General features: G+C 38.4%; 1 protein-coding gene across 10 annotated transcripts in view; it reads right to left on the bottom strand.

The window, feature by feature from the left end:
• ITSN1 (intersectin 1) overlaps positions 1-20,747 on the bottom strand; it is a 203,890-nt gene that overhangs the window by 55,946 nt on the left and 127,197 nt on the right. For 4 of the 10 annotated variants that reach the window (XR_014022935.1, XM_081301087.1, XM_081301090.1 and 1 more), the window contains exons 20-24: positions 13,084-13,331; positions 11,056-11,215; positions 6,910-7,115; positions 5,962-6,044; positions 1,876-2,042 (exon numbers count right to left, since the gene is read on the bottom strand). Coding sequence is in view for 6 of the 10 variants with exons in the window: in XM_081301087.1 (XP_081157213.1) it covers positions 1,876-2,042; positions 5,962-6,044; positions 6,910-7,115; positions 11,056-11,215; positions 13,084-13,331 (864 nt within the window). In the remaining 4 variants the exon portion in view is untranslated. Of the gene's footprint in view, positions 1-1,875; positions 2,043-5,961; positions 6,045-6,909; positions 7,116-11,055; positions 11,216-13,083; positions 13,332-20,747 lie in introns of those variants that run through there. The other 6 variants (XR_014022938.1, XM_081301088.1, XM_081301093.1 and 3 more) reach the window with 3 other exon arrangements.

Below are 20,747 nucleotides of genomic sequence, written 5' to 3'. Positions count from 1 at the left end.
GAAGGATCTCCAGGACAGGACAACCCTTCCCCAGGCCAGTTTGAAGTTTTGTCTGGCTTTTAAGTTTGGTAAGATGCTTTGCTTGAACACTGAACTCTGTAACTAAGTAGGACAGAAGAGCTAACTTTTTAGTCCCTCCCCCCATTACTAAACAATATAGCTAAACATTTGTCTAAAAATCTTTAGTACTGCCACTTCTTCTGTAGCTAATAGTTAATGAATATGGTTAAGAAAACATAACAGGTTACCTTTAAAAAAGAGTTGCTTTTTAAAAAAATTTACTGATTTCATAAGGTTTTGTGAATAGAAAACTAATTTATTAAAATAAAATATAAGTAATGGCTTTTGTATATTTTTCAGTGTTGATGCAGATTATTTTTATTATAATGTTATTTAAATATGCATTAACTCCTATGTAAATAGAACTTGGGTAAAGTCTAAATAAAGTTAATAAAGTCAAATTCAAATACAAGCCAAAATGGTTTTTGTATTTTAACTTATCCAAAAGGTAATATCACTTTAAGAGTTTTCATGGATAATAATGGAAATCAAATTTAGTTTTTAGCATTTCCCTCAGCCCTCTGAAATATCACCTGGTTGATTCTTATTGGAACCAATTTGCTAGCCTAAAGAAGTTCAATTCTCCCTCTCTGATCTATGGGGTTCACCAGGCCAGCTGTCTTACAGGGGAAAATTATTTTCTTCCAGACTCTGCCAAATTTTCTAAGGGTGGGCAACTAATACAAATCCATCCACAGGAATTTCAGCAAGCTGCTCTCAGGACTACAGGAAGAAAAACAAAAAACAACAATAATGACACCCCTTAAAAAAAAAAGAAAAAAAGAAAAAACACACCAAACCCAAGCACATAAAACTACTCTTAGCAACTGCAGGGAAGGTGAGAAGGCCAATGGCAAAACTACTGCATCAAGTCAGCTGCCCACAGGGCCTCTGGGAGTGCAGGGGCCTTCAGAAGAGCCCACAGACACTCTCTGGCATCTGAATGAGAGACAGCAAGAGCTTTGTCCACTCACTTACACCCAAGAACGCAGCCTCTGAAAGTTCCCTGCCCGCCTTTCCTCTCAGTGCCTAGGAGGTAGGAGAGAAAAAGAACTGTGCCCTGACAGCATGGGGTACAGGGAGGGTAGAGGTAGCACCAGCCCATTCCTCTTGGTATACTTATGTGGATCTGTTAAATTACTACATTTATATCCTGACACTCTCCACTGACTTGAACTTGGCCACTATGACAGGTTCCTGTACTCTGTGGTATCCCTCTTCATTAAACCTGTACTAAACTTTGATGACACATTTTATGCAATCAATTTTTTACAGTTCCATTTAACAACAATGACAGCCATTTCCAATTTATAAGGATAATAGTATCCCAAGAGAGTACCAAACTCTTAGATATTGTATTTTCCTACTATATAGACAAAAAACATAATTTTAAGAAACTTTCTACTGCCCTAATATTCAGGGGCCAAGTATCACCAGAATACTTGTTTACATGGTCAAAATAATGCTATGGGAAATCTAAAAATTAATGACCATGAAGAACAAATCAAAAAAGTTTATTCCAATGTCAATTACACACAGGAATAGAGGTTAATACTGAGCATTATAACCCACTGATGCTGACCAACCCCCTCGCTGCAGCCTCCACTTAGCCCCTGGAGTTCTGCTTGTGGGAAACCAATGTTTACTCCACAGCACCAAATGGAAAGGTCAGAGAGCTGCAGGTCACACTGTAGTTACTGTCACGTTCTAGAGTTTAGTAAAAACCAAAAGAATGTTCCAATGTCAAACATCATGACTCCCCGCAAAGAGAACCACCACACAGAAAGGGAGAGGAAACAGTTAATGTGGGTTTACCTCTGAATCTTTAAGCCTCACATAGTTAGAAGGGAAGACTCCGGACTTGTCGCCCACTGTTCCCGTCCACCAGTCACCATCTTTCTTGGTAACCAAAATCACATCCCCTTGCTGAAAGGTTAAATCTCCTTGCTCAGAACTCTCGTAAGTGTACATGGCAATAAATTCTGGTGGGGAGAAATATTGAGATACGGAGAGAGCTTGATTGTTTAAAGAAATCCCAGACAGCTTTGCAAAAGCAAATTATGAATCAGGAAATTAGGATAAGATTCATTCAAGAGAAAGGCTAATCACAGAGACAATTCCTGTGAAGACCCAGCCACAGGAACAATGAACCAACTGCATGTCTACAAACACTGAATACCAAAAATCATCTAGGACTTAGGGTCATCATTTTATTTTTTTTAATGAAATGTTTTTTACATCCAGTTTCAACTAACATTTACTGAGTATCTACAGGGTCAGATGCACTTACATGCAGGCTTCTGGGGTGCAAATATCTGTATTTCTGTTTTGAGAGTACTAATTCACAATTTTAGAAATTTTTAGAGTATATCCTTTATGTAAATTAAATAAGACACACTTTTCCTTATGTCCTATTGTACCATATACAAAGATGGCAGGAAACTTTTAGACTATAAAATAAATAAATACACATTACTTAGTTAAAAATGGGCATCTACTTGTCTTCCAAGTGCATACACAGGTAGAGTGAACTGGTGATAAGTGTGATGTCTACTCAACCCTGGAAAATAACTATTAAGTCTCTCCCAAAAAATTAAATGAAAACTCTTTTTTAATTTTATTACATTCTAAATTACATTTAATGTAATTTAGTTTTAAAAATAAAAAAATAATATTCTTTAGTGTCTTGAATTGAAGGGTGTGCATTCCAAAAGCAATTTTTATCTTTTAATTATAAAGAGAACCCTGCATTTTGCTTTTATTGATTCTACTAAGACTTAGAACCAAGTCTTCTCTCAGACAGACTAGATACAAAATCCTAGATTAGCAGAAAAGATTTTACAGAAAGATACATATATTTCTTACTTCCACTTTTTCTTCATCTTATTCCAGCCCTTTGTATATTTTTTTAAAAGCAGAAACATTTACCCCAGAACATTTTTATAATAGATGACGTATGTTTCTCAAGAGACTACCAGATGATATTTCTTAAATGCAGAGTTAATGTTGATTAATAGGCAGAAATTTAGTACGGAGACCTCTATTGGTCAATTAAAATAGCCTCTGAGGGAGGGACTAACGAAAACTAAAACACACACAAAAATCAAAACCCCTTAACACTGTGCTAACATGGGTGGGCACCCCCTGAGAGTGCCAACAGGGGCCTCCTTCAGCTTTGAGGGTGACCTGAGCACTGTGCAGAGGCTAGGGGGTGACTGCTGGGAAGAGTGCTGAAACCCACAGCAGACACAGGGTCATCCAAACATCCCTGGAAGACAGAGGACTCTTGTCTTAGCCCTCCAGTGCTGGTAACACAAATCTCCACAGTTAAAAAGAAAAAACTCACTTCCCACACAAGCACATCATCGTTTGCATGCTGTAATAAGGGCATTCTCTTGTCACTGATACACTCATTTTTCTGATTTCTCAGTGTTCTGACTTTTCCCCTGTCATCTGGTCTCTGTTACTGTTCTTTAGTTCCTATTGTTGACCCCTTAATAGGATCCTGGGCAATCCATACTTTCCAGTGAATCATCACCTAAAGTCACTGTCTTTAAAATACACCAGAATTTTGAAGTAACTTTCAAAATGTTAAGAAACTTCAGAAACATGATCTCTAGCTAAGCTTAATACTACAGTTCAAAATGAAAAGGAGGCTAGAGATAGAGGCTTCGGGTGCCCTGTGACTGCACAATGACAGTGAGCCCTGGGGACACTGTGGTGGATGCTTAGAGGGTGAGGTCCTCCTCAGTCACTCCCTCTGGTGAGACACCTAACAAGGGAACAGGCCAGTCCCAAGCTTCTATTTTAAGAGCTACTCAAATAGATAATCTATTTATCTGGTTTATTTACAGGTTACTTTAAATCAGAAGACATTCAGTGCAGCATTAACAAGGAGCTCATTAATATCCATCCATACCTTTTCTCAGAATTTCTAATGCCCTCCCACAAACCCTCCCTTCACAATATCTGCAATCTTTCCTAATATTTCTAATCTTATTCATTTCAAATTAAGATCAGAATTTACCTCTATTCTCTTGCTTGACTTTAAGAAAAAGTGTGGTTCACTCAGGTGTTGAAGCTTCTGTACATGTCTCAAGACTAATAAGCATTCCTCTACATCTATTATCAGATGAGGAGGCTCACTGCCGTGAGTGGCTCTGGCAGCAATCAAGAAATGAAGCAAAAAGGGAATAAAAGCAGCGTATGTTTGTTGAGTTTTTTCTAAAAGCTTTATACTTTTTACTGCACAACCCTTGTAATAACTTCCTATCTCAAGGGATGGTTATTAGGTGTTATTATGCATGCTTCACAGATGAAGAAGCTAGGGCATGACCGAAATCAGGGTTACAACCTGGCAGAGCCAGGATACAAACTCCACGTGCAGTGAGACCTGACCAGACACAGCACACTGAAGTTTTTTTGGGGAGGGGTTAACATTTCTTTTTCACTATGCTGATTACAAATATTGTTTTTTAATTTTTTTTAACATTTTCTGCTTAAATGTGCATTTTTGCCTTCTTCTTCTAATAGTGGATTAAAAAAAGGCATTAAGATAATGAACACGTATAAAGAGAACTATGCTAGTAATTGTTTTCATACTAGTAACAAAAACTGGGAACCATAAAATCCTAGATCTTTCTTTTTTTTTTTTTTTTTTGGTAATGATGAGGTTTTATAGTTATACCTATAAAATTTTTAAAAATTACTTTTGAAATTCCTATTGATAAAGAAATGCTAGGGGACTGGGGGGTATAAATCAGTGGTAGAGTACTTGTCCAGCATGCACAAGGCCCTTGGTTCAATCCCCAGCACCACCAAAAAATAAAAAGAAGAACTGAGGAAGAAACGCTGTTACAGTGACTCTGAACTACTATCAAACCTTAATGTTTGCTGTCTCCATCAAAACAATTATGTTGATAATTGTATTTTTCATTAGGTAAAGTTTCTAGGAATGCAACAATCATATTACAGCAAACTAATCATATAATTTATTCCAGGAACCCACTGAAAAATACTGCATAATTGGTAAGTTATGACATCTGATAACTGCAAAACCTGCTCGGACTTCTAAATGGGAAGCTTAACTCAGGTAGCACCTTTCAATTAGTTCTATAATGATTGCACTGAATGTAAAAAACATGATTTTTACCAGCAGGGTCTGAATTACATAAGTTTTTTTTTCATTTTTTAAAAATTTAATACTTCCTACTAGTGACTGGCATGTATATATAATATCTAGAATTATGTCATGAAACAGAGACTGGAAAAAAGGCAATTAATTATTTGAATTGCAAATACTCAAAATGAAATTTTTAGGCCTAAATAATCTGGTTTGGTTATTTACTTAGAACATGGAAACTGAGCTGTTTTGGCTGAAGAGGTTCCTATGACATTCATATAATTGTGAAAGCTTTACTGGACTCTGCAGTGTTTTAAGGCAAAATACTTGTATGTAGATGAGACTAGACTACATTAGGAGATTTAGCTACAGGGGTGCTCAGAGAACTTGATCCTTGGCAAACTGGCTTGATGAACTTGGTGAATGGGCTTCTTTCAAAAGTCAAAAGGCTCATGGTCAAATTAGAAAATTTAGTTTTTTTGTTCTGCTTTTGCAGTACTGGGGACTGAACCCAGGGCTTTGCATATGCTAAACAAGCACTCAACCACTGATGAGCTGCATCCCCAGCTCCACAATTCAGTTTTTGATGATCAACATCTCTAACAGTATTTTGACAGCCTCCATAATCAGTACTCTGATTTTGTAAAGAGCTAAACCTTCATTTCACCTCAGTTTAACAGACAATCAATTAATGCAGACTATTTAAAGATGAAACCCGTTTCATTTCATATTTACCAGGTTCGACTCTCCTAAAGAACCTAATTTGATCTGCTCCTCACCTTCTCCTGAAACAGCTGGTTTAGCAGCAGGTGAAGCTACTCTCTTCAGACTAGCAGGACTCTCTGAAGAACCAGAATCCATGCTGAAAGAAGGGAAGAAAAGAGTATTTTAATTCCTATCTCAAGAGAAAACAGTACAGCTGACACTGATTTTTCTCCTTTAGAACTCTGAACAATCCAAAAGCAGCTGTACTTAGCTAAGTTACACGCTCCAGGGGTGCTAGGCCTCAGGGCTCTGCGCTCATATCCTGTTCTGCTGCACACGTGCCCTCTGTATTGGTTTACTCCAAAGCATGACTGGCAGGGGCTCATGGGATAATTCTGTTATTTTTATCTTCTTAAAGCTCATAATTTGTTTTGAACACCTATACAGTTAGAATAATTAAGCAACAGCCTTGCAGATTCCACATTCTTAGCAGATGCTAATAAAAATAATTCATTCTTCCAATTATTTCCCCAAATGCTCTGGGCTTTCTAAGCAATCACATGTATCTGGCACAGTACTGATTATGAAGTCACTCTCCAACGACTTGCGTGACTATCCCAGGTCTCAGAATTTAAAAAATTATATATATATATATTTGTAGATGGACATAATACTTTTATTTTTTTAATTTGTTTTTTATGTGGTGCGAGGATCAAACCTAGTGCCTCACACGTGCGAGGCAAGCGCTCTATCACTGAGCCACAACCCCAACCCTTGAATTCTTTTTTTTTTTTTGCATAAATTAAACGAAAACCAGGATGTATAGGCATCCATGAGGGAAAAAAAAGACCACCTATCTGTAAGAGGCTCCCTTTTTATATTCCATATACTCTTTTGTAATTAAAAGATCCAGAAGACAAAATAATCCTGCAATTCCCATCCATGAATCCTAACTAAAGCAAACAATTTTTAATGCCTAATATATTTTTTTCATCAAACAGAAGCAGATAAACACAAAATACCTTGTAGATTTCCTTATGGGCCCTGAAATGAGTTTCACGTAAGACTTGGGGAACCAACCCTTCTGACCTTGAACTTCTCCAAACCACCACATGTCTTGCTGTTCCAGGACGGTGATGACATCATTTTTGTTAAAATTTAAATGGTTGTCTTTTTTGGCTCTCCAAGGATACAGGGCTTGCGCTTGTAGCCCCTCCACCTTTTCACCCTTGTGTAGAACAACATAAAGGACCTCTCATTACATTGTGGCTTGTCATCAGTCAAGGCATGACCCTGGGGCCTCCTCTGTCATAGGCACACATGAGCACACACACAAACAGATGGCACCCTGTATCACCACAGCATGAGTGGTGGACACCTCACTGTTTCTCAGTAATCATTTATTTCCAAAAGTAGAAGCAAAAACTTGCTGGCCCATTCACAGAGCCATCGTCTGGCAATCTAGAAATTTCTACTTATTTTTATCTGATATGGTATCTTGCTAAGTTGCCCATGCTCCCCTTGAACTTGGGCTCCTCCTGTCTCAGTAGCTCGGATTACAGGTGTGCTCCGATATGCTAGGCTTTAGAACTCTCTACTTAGTAAACCAGGAGGGATGGTTCTCCTGTGACACTTAACTATGCGCCTTCTATATTTTGGTCCTATTTTTCTCTCAAGTTGCCCTGGGCACCTGTCCATTTCCAATATGACTTGGATTTCTACTAGAGGATTAATGCTGGAACAGAAGTTTGATGAGATTTCATGACATTATTAACTGTATGGAAATGGGGGAAAATGCTGTGCACTGGATTATGCTTGTTTTAGTTCCATTTTAGAGTAACAGGATTTTGTTAGCATAAATTCATTGTAATTACCATTTATTGTCCATCTACATGCAAGGCATTATGGGATTACAAAGAAAAATAATAAACCATCTCTCTGCCTCCCCCAAATAATTTAAGATAAAGTAGTTTATTAACCATAAAGTACTATAAAAAAATGGATAATGTGATATGATTAGCAAGGAACTCACAGTTAATAGGGAAGAAAGAGATAAAAATGACTAAGTATACCCCCTGACAGGATGAAATACGCTACAAAGAAGTTCCATCTAGTCACTGTGGGAACAGAGAGAAAAGAGGGATGAAGTCTGCCCAAGGGCATCAGGGACAATTTCACAGAGATGGAGGCATTTGAGCTGGGTCTTGAAGGATGAGAAGGATTTTGGTAGCTAGGGCTGTGGAGGAAGGGCTCTCCAGGCCAAGGGCACAGCACAGGCAAAGGCCTTGAGGTGGCACACTGCATACACTGCAAAGGGTCCCGGAAGAGGAGTGCAATCCAGGGCTCTGTGTAGCCTGGGCTCACGGAGGAGTGTAGGAGGAGATGAGGCTGGAAAGGCAGGTGAGGCACTTATTATCTTCTTCAAAAATAGAGCATAAAACCTTTATGGTGTCTTAAAACATTTACTAACAAACAGGACAACACCAACTTCCAATCTTCTATGTAAATAGATAGAAACAAAGGAATATACTCAAGGAGAGTTAATTCAGAACCAATTCATGTTTTTGCCTTTGGAAGTTATTTTTATTTTTGCATTGAGATATGATTGTGAGGGCTGGGGATGCAGCTCAGTGGTAGAGCCCTTGCCTAGAATGCACAAGGCCTTGGGTTCCATCCCCAGCACCAATACCCTATAACATTGCCATATATATATATTTTTTTCCATTTCTGCTCTCAAAACTAAAGTTCCTTTGGATTCCAAACACTCTAGGAACAAATATTCTTTACCTTCCATTCTTGCTCTCTGCAGTGACCCTCCTGCCTCAATGTCTCTAATCCACAGCTCTTCTGCCCTGTCAAATCCTTAGCTATTTCTACCTGATTTTTCTACCAGGACTGGATCCCAGGGCAAGTCATTTCTCCTGTGTCCTCACAGTACTTCAGAATTTCTCCCCTGAGAAGTTTCCCCTGTGCTTGTCTTCTGGACCTTTTCACATGGATACCCAGTGAGCCCAGCCCCAGGAACTGGGACCCTGCCACTTATTAATTCTGTGATACCTTGGCAACTGTTTTAACTTTTTAAAGCCTCAATTTCTACATTTATACAACAGAGATGATACTCTCTTTAGAAGGTTGTTAAGAAAGTTCAGTAAGATCTATGCACAGTATTACTGTAATAGTACTATTAGTCACAGCACGTTTTAGTACTGTTCTTATTCCTACTCTCAAAACTGTGTAGTATTGCTAGAAAAAGCTGAAGCTCTGTGCAATGATCAAGATTCAGGACAAATTCAACCAGCAAGTTCTTTTATTATTATCATTTTTAGTTTTACCTGGGCAATTCTTTATTCTTTCTTTTTTTGGTCAAACTCCTAACCATCTACAGCCTGTAAGCCCTCAGGACTCCCTCCTCATGAGACGGATGCCATGCGTCTGACCTGAGCTTCCTTCTCCACTATCTTTCCCAATCTCTCTTCATCCTCCTCACCCAGGAGAAAATGAACCCTGTCTTCTTTTTTGTGCATTTAATGCTGGATTCACCTGGCACCAAGCCGACTGACACTTGACTTTTTAATTCCTTTTTCCACTGATGACAGCTGGCTACCTTTCCAATGCCCTCCCTGCATTCTGTACTTCTTCTACTTGTCACAGAGCTGCCTGCTCCCTCACCACTCGTTTCCTCTTTACTCCCTGGTTTGTCTTCCTCTTCCCTAAGTCAGGGGGATGTTCAGTCAGCACCCAGAGTGGTCTCTTCTGTGTCCTCATCACAGCCATCACCTCCACCTGCCTAAAACAAGTTCCTCCTCCCTGTGGTTTCCCACTGTCACCCACACCACCCCCTGCTCCCGCACCCCTCCTCTGTCACTATCACCATTACCGAGCACAGGACATGTGTCAGATTCTGAGTTGGGTGAGATGGAAAGGAAAGTGACACTATCTGTTCAGAACGCTTTCCCTTCTTTCAGGCCACCTAACACACACATTCTTGGGCACTTTCTATTTCCCCTTATTCTTGAATCTCATACCATTTCCTTAGTTCTGATTATATGATTATATGACAATATATATATTTGTCCTCACAGTACTTCAGAATCTCTCCCCTGAGAAGTTTCCCCTGTGCTTGTCTTCTGGATATATATATAGTCCTGATCTTTCCTCCACCCTCCAGATCCATGTTCCACTGGCCTGCTAGACATGACCACCTGGATGTTTTGTTTTCACTAATACCATAACATATCTAAAACTCAACTACTCCCTCCAACTACAAATTGATTTCTTCCTGTCCTCCTCATTTTCCATGAAGGTGGATCTTCTCCACCCAGGGCCCCTTTCCTGCTGGCCCTCCAGGTGTGTGACTCTATCCTTGTGCTTGCATGCTCTCTTCTCTCTCTACTGGCTCCTCCCAACTTGGTAAATGTGAACACAGCTGAGTCTAGGCCTCCCTCGCTCTCATCTGGGTGTGCCTAACAGGTGTTACTGCCCACTGGTCCTCTGTTCTAATGTCCCTACACCTACCTCTCAAATGAATCTGCCCAGTGCTTGCCTTTGACCTGGGTGTTTCCAGAACAGAAACTATTTATGACCCCCCCCCCCATGCCTCCCAGAAGGGCATCTGTTGTTTGGTTTGATTTGATTATTTATAAAAATTTCATTCCTTTAATTCCATTCCGTTATTGTATTGAGCAAAAGAGATAGACTCAGAATAAATACCTTTAACCTTTCAGAAATTATTCTTTCTTAACAGGGCACTTCAGAGCTTCCCAATATTCTATCCTGTAATCAGTCTCTTTGCCAATAAATAGCCAGCAGTTTAGTTAAATGGATTAACTCATGATTTTCCTTACACACATTCTGATTCTTTGCCTTAAAGCCTCTCTTTTTAGCATTTCCTGTATGATATGCCTTCTCCTTTGTTTTTAGTAAGCTACCTCTTACCCATTGGTCAAGATGCAACTCAAATATCATAAATGAAACCTCTCTGATTAACCCAGGCAGAAGTTTACTTGCACTGAACTCCGATTATTCACAGCATATCTTGGCCTCCTGAACCTGACCCAGCCAGTCAAGAGAGCCCCACACAAGGAAGCTTAATTCTAGGTGACATCTCCAGCAAGCATCTGCTCATATCTGTACTGCTTAGTCTTCACACCCTCACTGGTTGCCCTTACCTGTCCCAGTACAGGAGATGGGGAGGAGCCAGTGGCCGTGGCTGGAGTAAAGGCTGATCTCTGCCTTAACTGGCCAGCACTGGGTACAGTAAGAGAAGGCTGGGCTGCCCAAGCATCCCAGTTATCCGTTTCTGGTTTCTCATTTGTGCTGGTGGGCCACCTGGAAGGAAGAGCACAACCCATAAATAGTAAGCACTTTCTAATGCACCAGCTTCCCACCCAGAGTGAAATGTAAAAACAAAATATAAAAGAAAAAAATGGCACCCTCTGAGCCCATACACCACAAATCCTGTCCTTTTTCTTTTTTGTGGTAGTAGTGATTGAATCCAGGGCCTCCCACATGCCAGACAAGTGTTCTATTACACATTTCCACCCACAATCCAGTATATTTATGTGGCCTTTGAAAGTTAAGAACAAGGACAGGAAAGAATGCTGGGCACAGGTGTGAGTGAGTCTGTGTTTCACACACTAGCAATGACCCTCAGGCAAATTTTTCTATTTTCTCTGAATCTTGATTTCCTCATTGGAACAATACCCTGCCACTCTGGGTCCAATGTGAGGGTTACCTGAAGCATTAGGGAAATACTCTGAATAATAATGACAATCATTACTATTTATAATAACAATAGATGAGATGAAAGAAATCTAGTGCCACATATGAAAACACATCAGCCTGGCAGCCAGAGCTTCCCTGTCCCATCAATTTCATAGGACACACGTGGCTATATGCATCCACACCACAGTAACTGCACGAAGCATCCTGAGAGTAGCCAGTTGTCTTGGATCTTGGGACATTTCTAATTTTGTGATTTTATAATTTTAGATAAACACATCTGTGTGAATGCACATCTAAATGGAATTTAACGTTTTCATCTTTATAAAACAAATTTGAAAGTCAGAACAATTTCTTGATTTTTGGTTTGGAAAACAAGACACTGGTAATCATAGCAGGAAACTCACACACCACATATTTAACAAGGAAGACAGTCACACTGATTTGATCCACAGCAAAAACAAATCCTGGAAAGCATGGTATTAGTCTTCTATTTTAACCAAAGCTTTAGTTTATGCACTCTGAACTTTTCCAACAAGATCAAAAGAAAAAGGGAGAGTTTAAACTTAGAAGTTATGCCAAGGGAAGGCTATTGTTTTAAAGCAGAGATTACATGTGGAGGCACCTTTAGATGCAAAAATAAGTGTGAAAAACTTGCTATTCCTTACATCCTTTCCTTCACTTCCTCCTGCACTTGGCCATTATTCTATTTCTGTTTGCTCCATTTGATATTTCCAGAAAAATACCTTAACTCCTTGCCTTCAATGTATTTCTACCAAAAGATGATTAGACTTAAAAAGAAATTTCAAACACTTCTCACTCAAATCACTATTACTGGCATGCCAGTATAAAACATTTTTTGACAACTGCACATCTAGGTCACAGCCCTGTAAATGGAGGTCTGGATAGTGGTTTCATCCATCTTTCAAACCTCTGCCTACACACTCTGTGCTTAATGTCATTTTCTGATGACCAAAGGCATGCACCTTTTCACGCCACTATACATCTGTACAAGACTAATGAAAGCAGAAAGCTCTGGAGGAAGCAGTTTTTTATCCTATTCAAAGCCACATGACTGAATTCAATTCTGTTTCTGCCCAGCAAAAAAGTGCTATTTGCCTGCATGCAGGAAATGACTGAATATTTGCTGACTGACATGGGTGTCAACACAGATTATTAGGAAGCTATATTTCTCCGTTTTGTGGCTAAGAATGAAAATACAGATAAATTACTGAACAGAACATGATAACTGGCTTTGTTTTGTATGAGGGTAAATCATCATTGGGCAATAGTATCATTTATTTCAGTAAAGAGACAGTTACCCCTAACTTGCCAGCAGACCAGCCAGAGAAGGGAGTCACGCAAATGAGCCAGCTCCCTTACCAAGAGGGATAACTTGGGACTATAAAAACACCTAGGGGAAAGAAAGGTTACTAAATTGAGATTTCAAAAACTGAAACTATGTTTAATCTTACGTGGAGCTGAAGTCAGCCCAGTTGTTGGGAGTTGTGGAGGGCTCAGAAGAGGTCACTGCCAAAGGAGCGGGGGTCTCACGCAGAGCCAGTTTGGGGGCAGGGGCAGATGTTGGATCAGTCACTGGTTTGGCTGGAGCAGGAATCTCATTTTCTGGAATCTTCTCTGCATAGTTTGCAGGGAACCATCCTGTCTTTCCTTTTAATTCTCCTCCAAGCCATCCGGGTTCTCCAGTTTGGCTTTCATCCACCTACAGGGAAGTCACAACATTTAATTTAAATAGAACTAAATCAACCCTTGAATATAACACACACCTGACCACAGCCCCAAGTGTTGGCCCTGACTGACACATAGCATTAGAAATTTCTTTATCCTATTCTAAATGTCTGGAAAAGTGGCTCTTCCTCTTTGTACTTTTTAAAAAGCTTCTGTCCTTTTTCTCATAATGGCTGATCAGATAAAGTGCTTGAAGTCCTTAGGCACATAGCTTAAACTCTCAGAGCTATTTTGAATTGGGAAGTATCTTGACAGGCTTCTTCACTCAGGAAGTCAAGTCATTAATAAAAACAACTTGACTTATTTACTATTTAAAGTCAAAAGCAAAGGCTACAATCAATATAAATTTACTGTTCTAAAACCCTTCAATAAGTAGTATTTATTAGCATACGGACAAGGGTAAAAAACACAGCCTTAGCTGCTTTCCCTGAAAGGCAAAGCTGAGTGTTGTGTTTGGCCATTTAAAAGCTCCACAGACACATGGTGAGAAAATGAGGTAAGTGATTATTTGTAGCCACAATCAATTTTATTAAGGCCCTGTAATTCTTTGTACACTATGCAGAGAAGATTCCCTGTAATTCTTTAATATTCACAAAAGTGTGTGTGAGAATATAGAATTCTCCTGTGGAAAAATTTCAGAGCCTCTATATTACACCAAATACTTTTTAAAAATATTTATTTTGTAGTTATAGATGATCACAATACCTTTTTTTTTTTTTTTTTTAATGTGGTGCTGAGGATCGAACCCGGTGCCTCTGAGCCACGACCCCAGCCCCTACACCAAGTACTGCTTGTATTTTATCTTTGTTCTGATTGAAAAGATCATTCAAAATGGCCCAAATGATTCTACTTTATAAGTTGCCCCCACAATTTTATGAGCAACAGAAAGACTGGGGGATAAGTACTTACTGTTACAGAAATGTTTTCATCACTTTAAGTCAAATAAGGGCCTATAGAAGACTTTTAATTTTTATTCCTTCATATATTATCTATGGTTGAAAAATACTGAATACTTTATTGGAATGTAAATGTTGCTTTCTAGAAATTTCAGAAAATGAATGGGCAGGTTCTAAACAATAATAATTTGATAAAATTACCAGTTGTCTAATCCACTCAAGTATTCAGTAAAACACAAGCCAAACATCTGCCTGTACTCAGTGCACAGTGAGCAACAGGATGTAACTATTATTAGCTTATTAGAATAAGCACATGCTTGGGGCAGGGTTGAAGAAAGTGGAATACAAGGCTTAGTACTTAATTCTACTTATCTGCAAGATATTAGCAAGTAGGGAATGCCTTCTTGCTATATCACTTTGGGGAACCTTTATAATTTTAGATAAAAACCAAGGTAAGTGATTATTTGCTTCTTTTTTTATGTAAACTTCTTTTTTTTTATACCTTTATTCCATTCATTTATTTTTATGTGGTGCTGAGGATCTAATACAGGATCCCAAGCATGCTAGGCGAGAACTCTACAGCTGAACCACAATCTCAGCCCCTAAAAATCAACTTTTAAGGCTAAAAATTCTCCAAACAACCAAAAAGGAGTTTCCTCAGATCAAGTGCAGTAATTCCAAAGGCTCTAATTTTGCTTTACACTCTGTCACTCTTGATCACACTTCCACAGATGTGAACATATTAGCCCATATTCATTCAACTCCTTTGATGATTTGTTCTCTTTCTGGGCAGCCCCAATTGTTTCTCTAGATGACAACTCAAGATAAATATCTTTTCTACTTAGACCTTCGTTTTGTGCTCAACTCAGATGGCTAGAAGGCTTTCCTTCCTGGTTGATATTTACTGGTGGTATTATGACATACTGCTAATGGCAGCTGCTCTGTACTGGAAACACAGCTACTTCTAAGTGCATCAAGGCCTCCCCCACTTCTTAGTTGGTTCATCAGCCAAGCTCAGCCCCATTTTATGACCTAAGATGATGTCAACAGAAATGAGCTAAGAACTGGAGTCAAATACCTCAAGACTGCAAAATGTAAGGCTGGAAAACAGGGCTCTGCAATTCAACACCTCTTGATTTAAATACTAGTTCTACAATTAACTGGATGACTTTGAGCAAGTTTATTTACTGGGTGCTCAGTTTCTCAATAAAGTGGAGACAATAGCAGTACCTGTTTTACTTGACATCTGATAAATATTTACAACTCTGCTTGGCATATTTTAGTGTTAAATGAATTAATACTAAATGCACATCTTAGTGTTTAATAATAGATTATTTTGAAGCCATTTCTCCTGTTGTCCAGCTCTGCCCTTGAGCTGTGGTTTCCTTTCCAGGGCTTTTGTCCAGTTCTAAAAGCTTAGTATCTACTTAGCTCACTCTAAGCAATCTGTTTGTCTCTTCATGGAGTTCTCTGCTCTTCAGGCCTGTCTGGGATCCTGGCATCTCTGGGTTTAACATCTTGCCATGGTCTTCTCCTAGTCAAATTCAGCTGTTTTACCTAGTTATGTCTTATGACTGACTGACTTGTCATCCACTTGAGACCCTGGTATACAAGATATATCTGGTCTCGTTAGGAGATTTTTGAGTGGACATCTGTTACTGGATTTGAAGCCCAGAGGAAATGTTCCATCTTGGCTAGGGGATGGACCAAGCATGTCCCTAGACAGAAGGAATGCTGCACTCCTGTATACACTTAGGAGTGGCAGGGAGGGGCTGCTGCAGTCTCTTAGTTGTACAAATAAGAGCTTCTCCCATCCCTAAGGACAGTCATGAAATCAGTATGTATCTTGCTTTTAGCTAAAGAAATTCACTGATCTCAACAATGACCCAAACAATAGCCTCAATTAGTTTAATTTATTCTCACTGGGATCCATTCATTGTAATGATTACATTTTAATTTCAAGGAGTTAAAAATGTACTCTTGGGGATGTGGCTCAAGTGGTAGTGGGCGCCTGGTATGCGCAGGGTGCTGGGTTCGATCCTCAGCACCACATAAAATAAAATAAAGATGTTGTGTCCACTGAAAACTGAAAAATAAATATTAAAAAATTCTCTCTCTCTTTAAAAAAAATGTACTCTTAATACCTAAATTAAATTAAATTAACCACTTAGAAAAAGTATGAAGGTCAACATATAAAAAATGAGAAGTATGTCTTTCTGGATTTAGGAAACTACCCAAAATGCTAAGTGAATTTTAGGAAAACACAAGATAATGATAGCCCAAAAGGCTAAGCACACAAATTTCTCTGTAACATGGTGCTCTAATGTGGACTTTTACATAAAGTATGCTAATCAACTGGTGGCTATAAAAAATTTTATTATTAAAAATATAACTTCATTTAAGCAGGCCTATTCCAACAACCCAAAGTATTTCAGGGTAATTCTAGTAAAACATCATTGAAGTGAAGTACAAAACTCTGACATCACTTACCTTTTGGGGATCATGTTACAGAGCTAGTCTACAAAATGTTAGTAATTACACATTGTATATCAGGGGTAACTGATCCTATAGTCAAATGTCCACAGCAGCTATTTCAGATACAAGTCCTTGGGCAAAAGGCTGATAATATCACACCTCTTCTTTCAATGATTACATGCTCAATGGCTACAATTTTCATTAGGTAGTATCCCTAAGCTCTCCAACCTTGTCATAAAGGAGGTGCTACAATGAATCTTGAATAATCCTAAAGGTTCATACTGTAAAGCTTGTTGGCCAGGATGGCGCAATTGGGAGATGGCAGAGCCTTTAGCAGGTGAGGGAGGCCTGGGGGGAGGTCTGCAGGTCACTGGGATATGCCTTTAAAGGAGACTGTGGGACCTTCCTCTCTTTTGCTTCTGGTCACGAGGTGAGTGGTTTTGGTCTACCACACTCTTACCATGACATATTTCCTTCTCCAGAGCAATGGGGCCAGTTAGACTGAAAACTCAAAGACTATGAGTCAAAATTAATCTTTTCTTTTTATAAGCTAATTATCTCAGGCGTATGTTACAATAATGGAAAGCTGAATGACACAGGAGTGAAACAGATCCTTTTTCCTTCACAGAGCAGGACAGTCAGGGATAGCAAACAGGTTTAAACTGTACTGAATCAGACCAGATGGCTGTGGCAGTCTGTCCTGTGTTGACGAACACAAAGGAAAGCACATTTTATAGATTTGCTGATTTTTAAGTAAAAGGTTTTCCCCAAAATTCTAAGATGAAGATATTAAAATTCTTTTCTAAAGCTCTAACCTGGAAGTCAGCAAACTTTTTCTCTGGTGCAATGACTTGAGTCCGCTGTTGTAGCACAAAAGCTGATGTAGCAACATGTGACTGACTGGTATGAGCCTGGCTGTGTTCCAATAAAACTTTTATCACAACACAGGCGCTAAATCCATGACTGTAATCCTATGTGCACACTGGTCCCTCAAAACAGTAGTGATATTATGGTCAATTGTTACTAAATAAACTGAACTCAAATGTTAAGTTTATGGAAACCTAAGGAGTGCAGTAGGAAAAAGTACTGTGTTTGAAAAAAAAAAAATTCTCCGTCCAAGTGAAAAGAAGGAAAAAATGAGTTGACTGTTATAGGAGTAACACTAAGACAAATAATTTCTAGAATGAAATGACTGGTTGATGGCTGATAATTGCTAAAGAAGTCCCTTCTTTGAATATTCTTAAGAAGAGGCAGTTTTCCAGAAAGATTTAGGATTAGTCCTAAATCCTGACATGAAAAAGAGATGAGTTTAGATCAGTGGTTCCTGAAACTGACTCCCTAACAGACCAACATGATGATACTAAAACTATATGTGGACTAAAAGTTCCCAGAACCTCTGCGGGTGAGCCCAGCAGTTATTTTTCCAAAGCTCCCATAGTAATTTGAATGCACTCAGTCCTACAGAATTCCTAGGCCTAGGATTTAGATGAACAACTTGCATTCTTAAGATAAACCACAATAAAATGGCAGCAAGCAGAGGTCTTCTCATTTCCCATGCACTTTCAATATGTTAGAGAAGTCAAGTTTGATTGATTCGCCCTCCAGATAATTGGGTCTTCCAGGTGAGAAGAGAGGTCATCTATTTTCAAAGTATCTAAGCCTCAGCCATCAAAGGTCAACTTCAACTAGGACACCTCCATTAAAAAGTCTTCCCTGAGCACAGAGGTTCACACTCATTCCTTTGCTATTTTAAACTGCTACCAGGATTAACAAGTATTCATCAAGAAGTGGCTTTTTCATGAGTTTCTCCTAATCTTTTTTAGAAAATGGCAGACACCATTCTTTGCATCATCAACAACATTTAGAATAGGACTCTATATATTTCATTAAATTTTTGTTAACCATGAAAAATTCATTTTTGGAAAAAAATGGTTTGATAATCAAGTTTTCTAAAAGCAAAATATTTTAAAACTTCCCCCCTTTGAAACTTCTAAAATCTAACATGTATAGTTATCGCTACATGTTATAGTTAGCTATATATACTTTCAAAGAAGTTGAGAAATCTGAGTATCTCATGATTACTATGCCCACAAAAGTACAAGAGATCTCTGTGTTACTGAACCAGGGGAGACCGTCATTTTCTACTACATATTTTCACCTTCATGTTTCTCAACTGCAAACCTCATGAAATTTGAAAAAAAAGGAAAAAAAACCCCACCTTTTTATCACATATTAGCTTTCATCTTATTTTGCACCAGTTGCTATTCTCATAAAACCAATACGGTTGAATGGCACTTGGCACATTTCTAGTGCACTGCGTAGTACAAACTAAGACACTCTATCCTTTTCGCAAGCTGCTAAATTACAATAAATTATGGTAAATTACATGTTTTATTACAAACTTAGTATGTTTAAGATAAAGGAGCACCATGAGTCCCCAGGTAGATATTTTCTGTTATATTTGTCCTTAAAGTTAAGATTTATTTTTGGTGTGTTTGTAAAAATTACAAGTGGGATACATTTGTAAATATGAATATAGTGCAGAAGTACATAAGATTAAACGTGAAAGCTTCCTCTTTACTCTCTAGTGGTAACTACTGCTACCAATTTTATACATACGTTTTAAGACTGTTAATTATGCATATACAAACATTCACACATATATATACACATAAAATAAAAAAAATAAAATAAAAGTGTGTGTATGTATGTATGTATGTACGTACGTACGTACATACTGGGGATTGAAACCAGGTGTGCTTTACCACTAATTTTTTAAATTTTGAGACAATGTCTTACTAAGTTGCTTAGATTGCTAAATTGCTGACAGTGGCCTTGAACTTGAGATATTCTTGCCTCAGCCTCCCCATCACTGGGATTACAGATATGTGCCACTTACATTTTTAATCAGAACATAATTATACTACACATATTGTTTCTGTTTTCCTTAATGGAGAACCAATTTGTATATGTAGATCTATATAATTTTTAAAACACGTTGTATTGCTTAGCTGCATCACATTTTATTTACACTATTCCTTTACTGGGTTGTTTCCTTTCTTTATTTATTGCTTTTACCAACAATGCTGCAGTGAACATCCCTGTACACACACATATTTTGTGAATGTGCCTCAAAAATGTCTAAAAAAGAAAGAAAAACAGAATTTCTGGGTTAAGAGGAATGAGAAATTTCAATTTGAATAGGTATTGCCTCATTGTTTTCAAATGGCTGACAATGATTTGTATCATCTACTTTCCCACACTATTGTCAAAACTATGTATTATCAAACTTTAATTTACTCATTTGATAGAGGAACAGTGCTTTTACTTTTTAAGTTACATTTTCCTGACTGCCTATGAAGTTAAGTATCTTTTCATATACCCTTTTTTGTGGTACTGAACCCAGGCTGCTCTATCACTGACCTACATTCTCCAACCCCCTTTTTATTGTTTGAGACAGGGTCTTGCTGAGTTGCTGAGGCTGATCTTGAATTTGTAATCGTCCTGCTTCAATCTCCCAAATCTCTGGGATTACAGGCATGGCCACGCACCTGCTCATGTACTTCCTGAATCATTTTTCTTCACCCACTGATGTCCCTTTCTACCCTCTGCTGGCTTATCGAGGGCTTATGGGTCTTTTTCATAGTAACTATTTGTAGCTTTTATGTAATTTGAACATACATAGCTCTTCTGAAATTTTTATGTTTGTGTATTATAAAATTGTTCATTTTTGCCTTAAGGGTTCCTAGTGGTTTAGGAAGACTTGTCTTATCAGGAAATTACTCTAATATTCTCTCTTAAAAAAAGTTCCTGAATTTTATCTTTTAAGTTTGACCTCTTTGAAACCTTTTTTTATCCATCAACTACAATGGAGACCTGCTAATGCAGGAGCCTTCAAGTTAGTCCTGAAATGGAACCCAGCAAATGAAAACTCAGCACACAAACTCACACGATTAACACCTTTCTTTTCTTTTTAAGCACAACCTACTACACAAACTCAAACATTTTTACTGCCACGA

Source organism: Spermophilus citellus (genome assembly GCF_964194105.1).
Source record: "Spermophilus citellus genome assembly, chromosome: 7".
Taxonomy (NCBI): Eukaryota; Metazoa; Chordata; class Mammalia; order Rodentia; family Sciuridae; genus Spermophilus; species Spermophilus citellus.
Note: the sequence above shows the minus strand (reverse complement) of the source record. Positions and strands in the feature narration are given on the sequence as shown.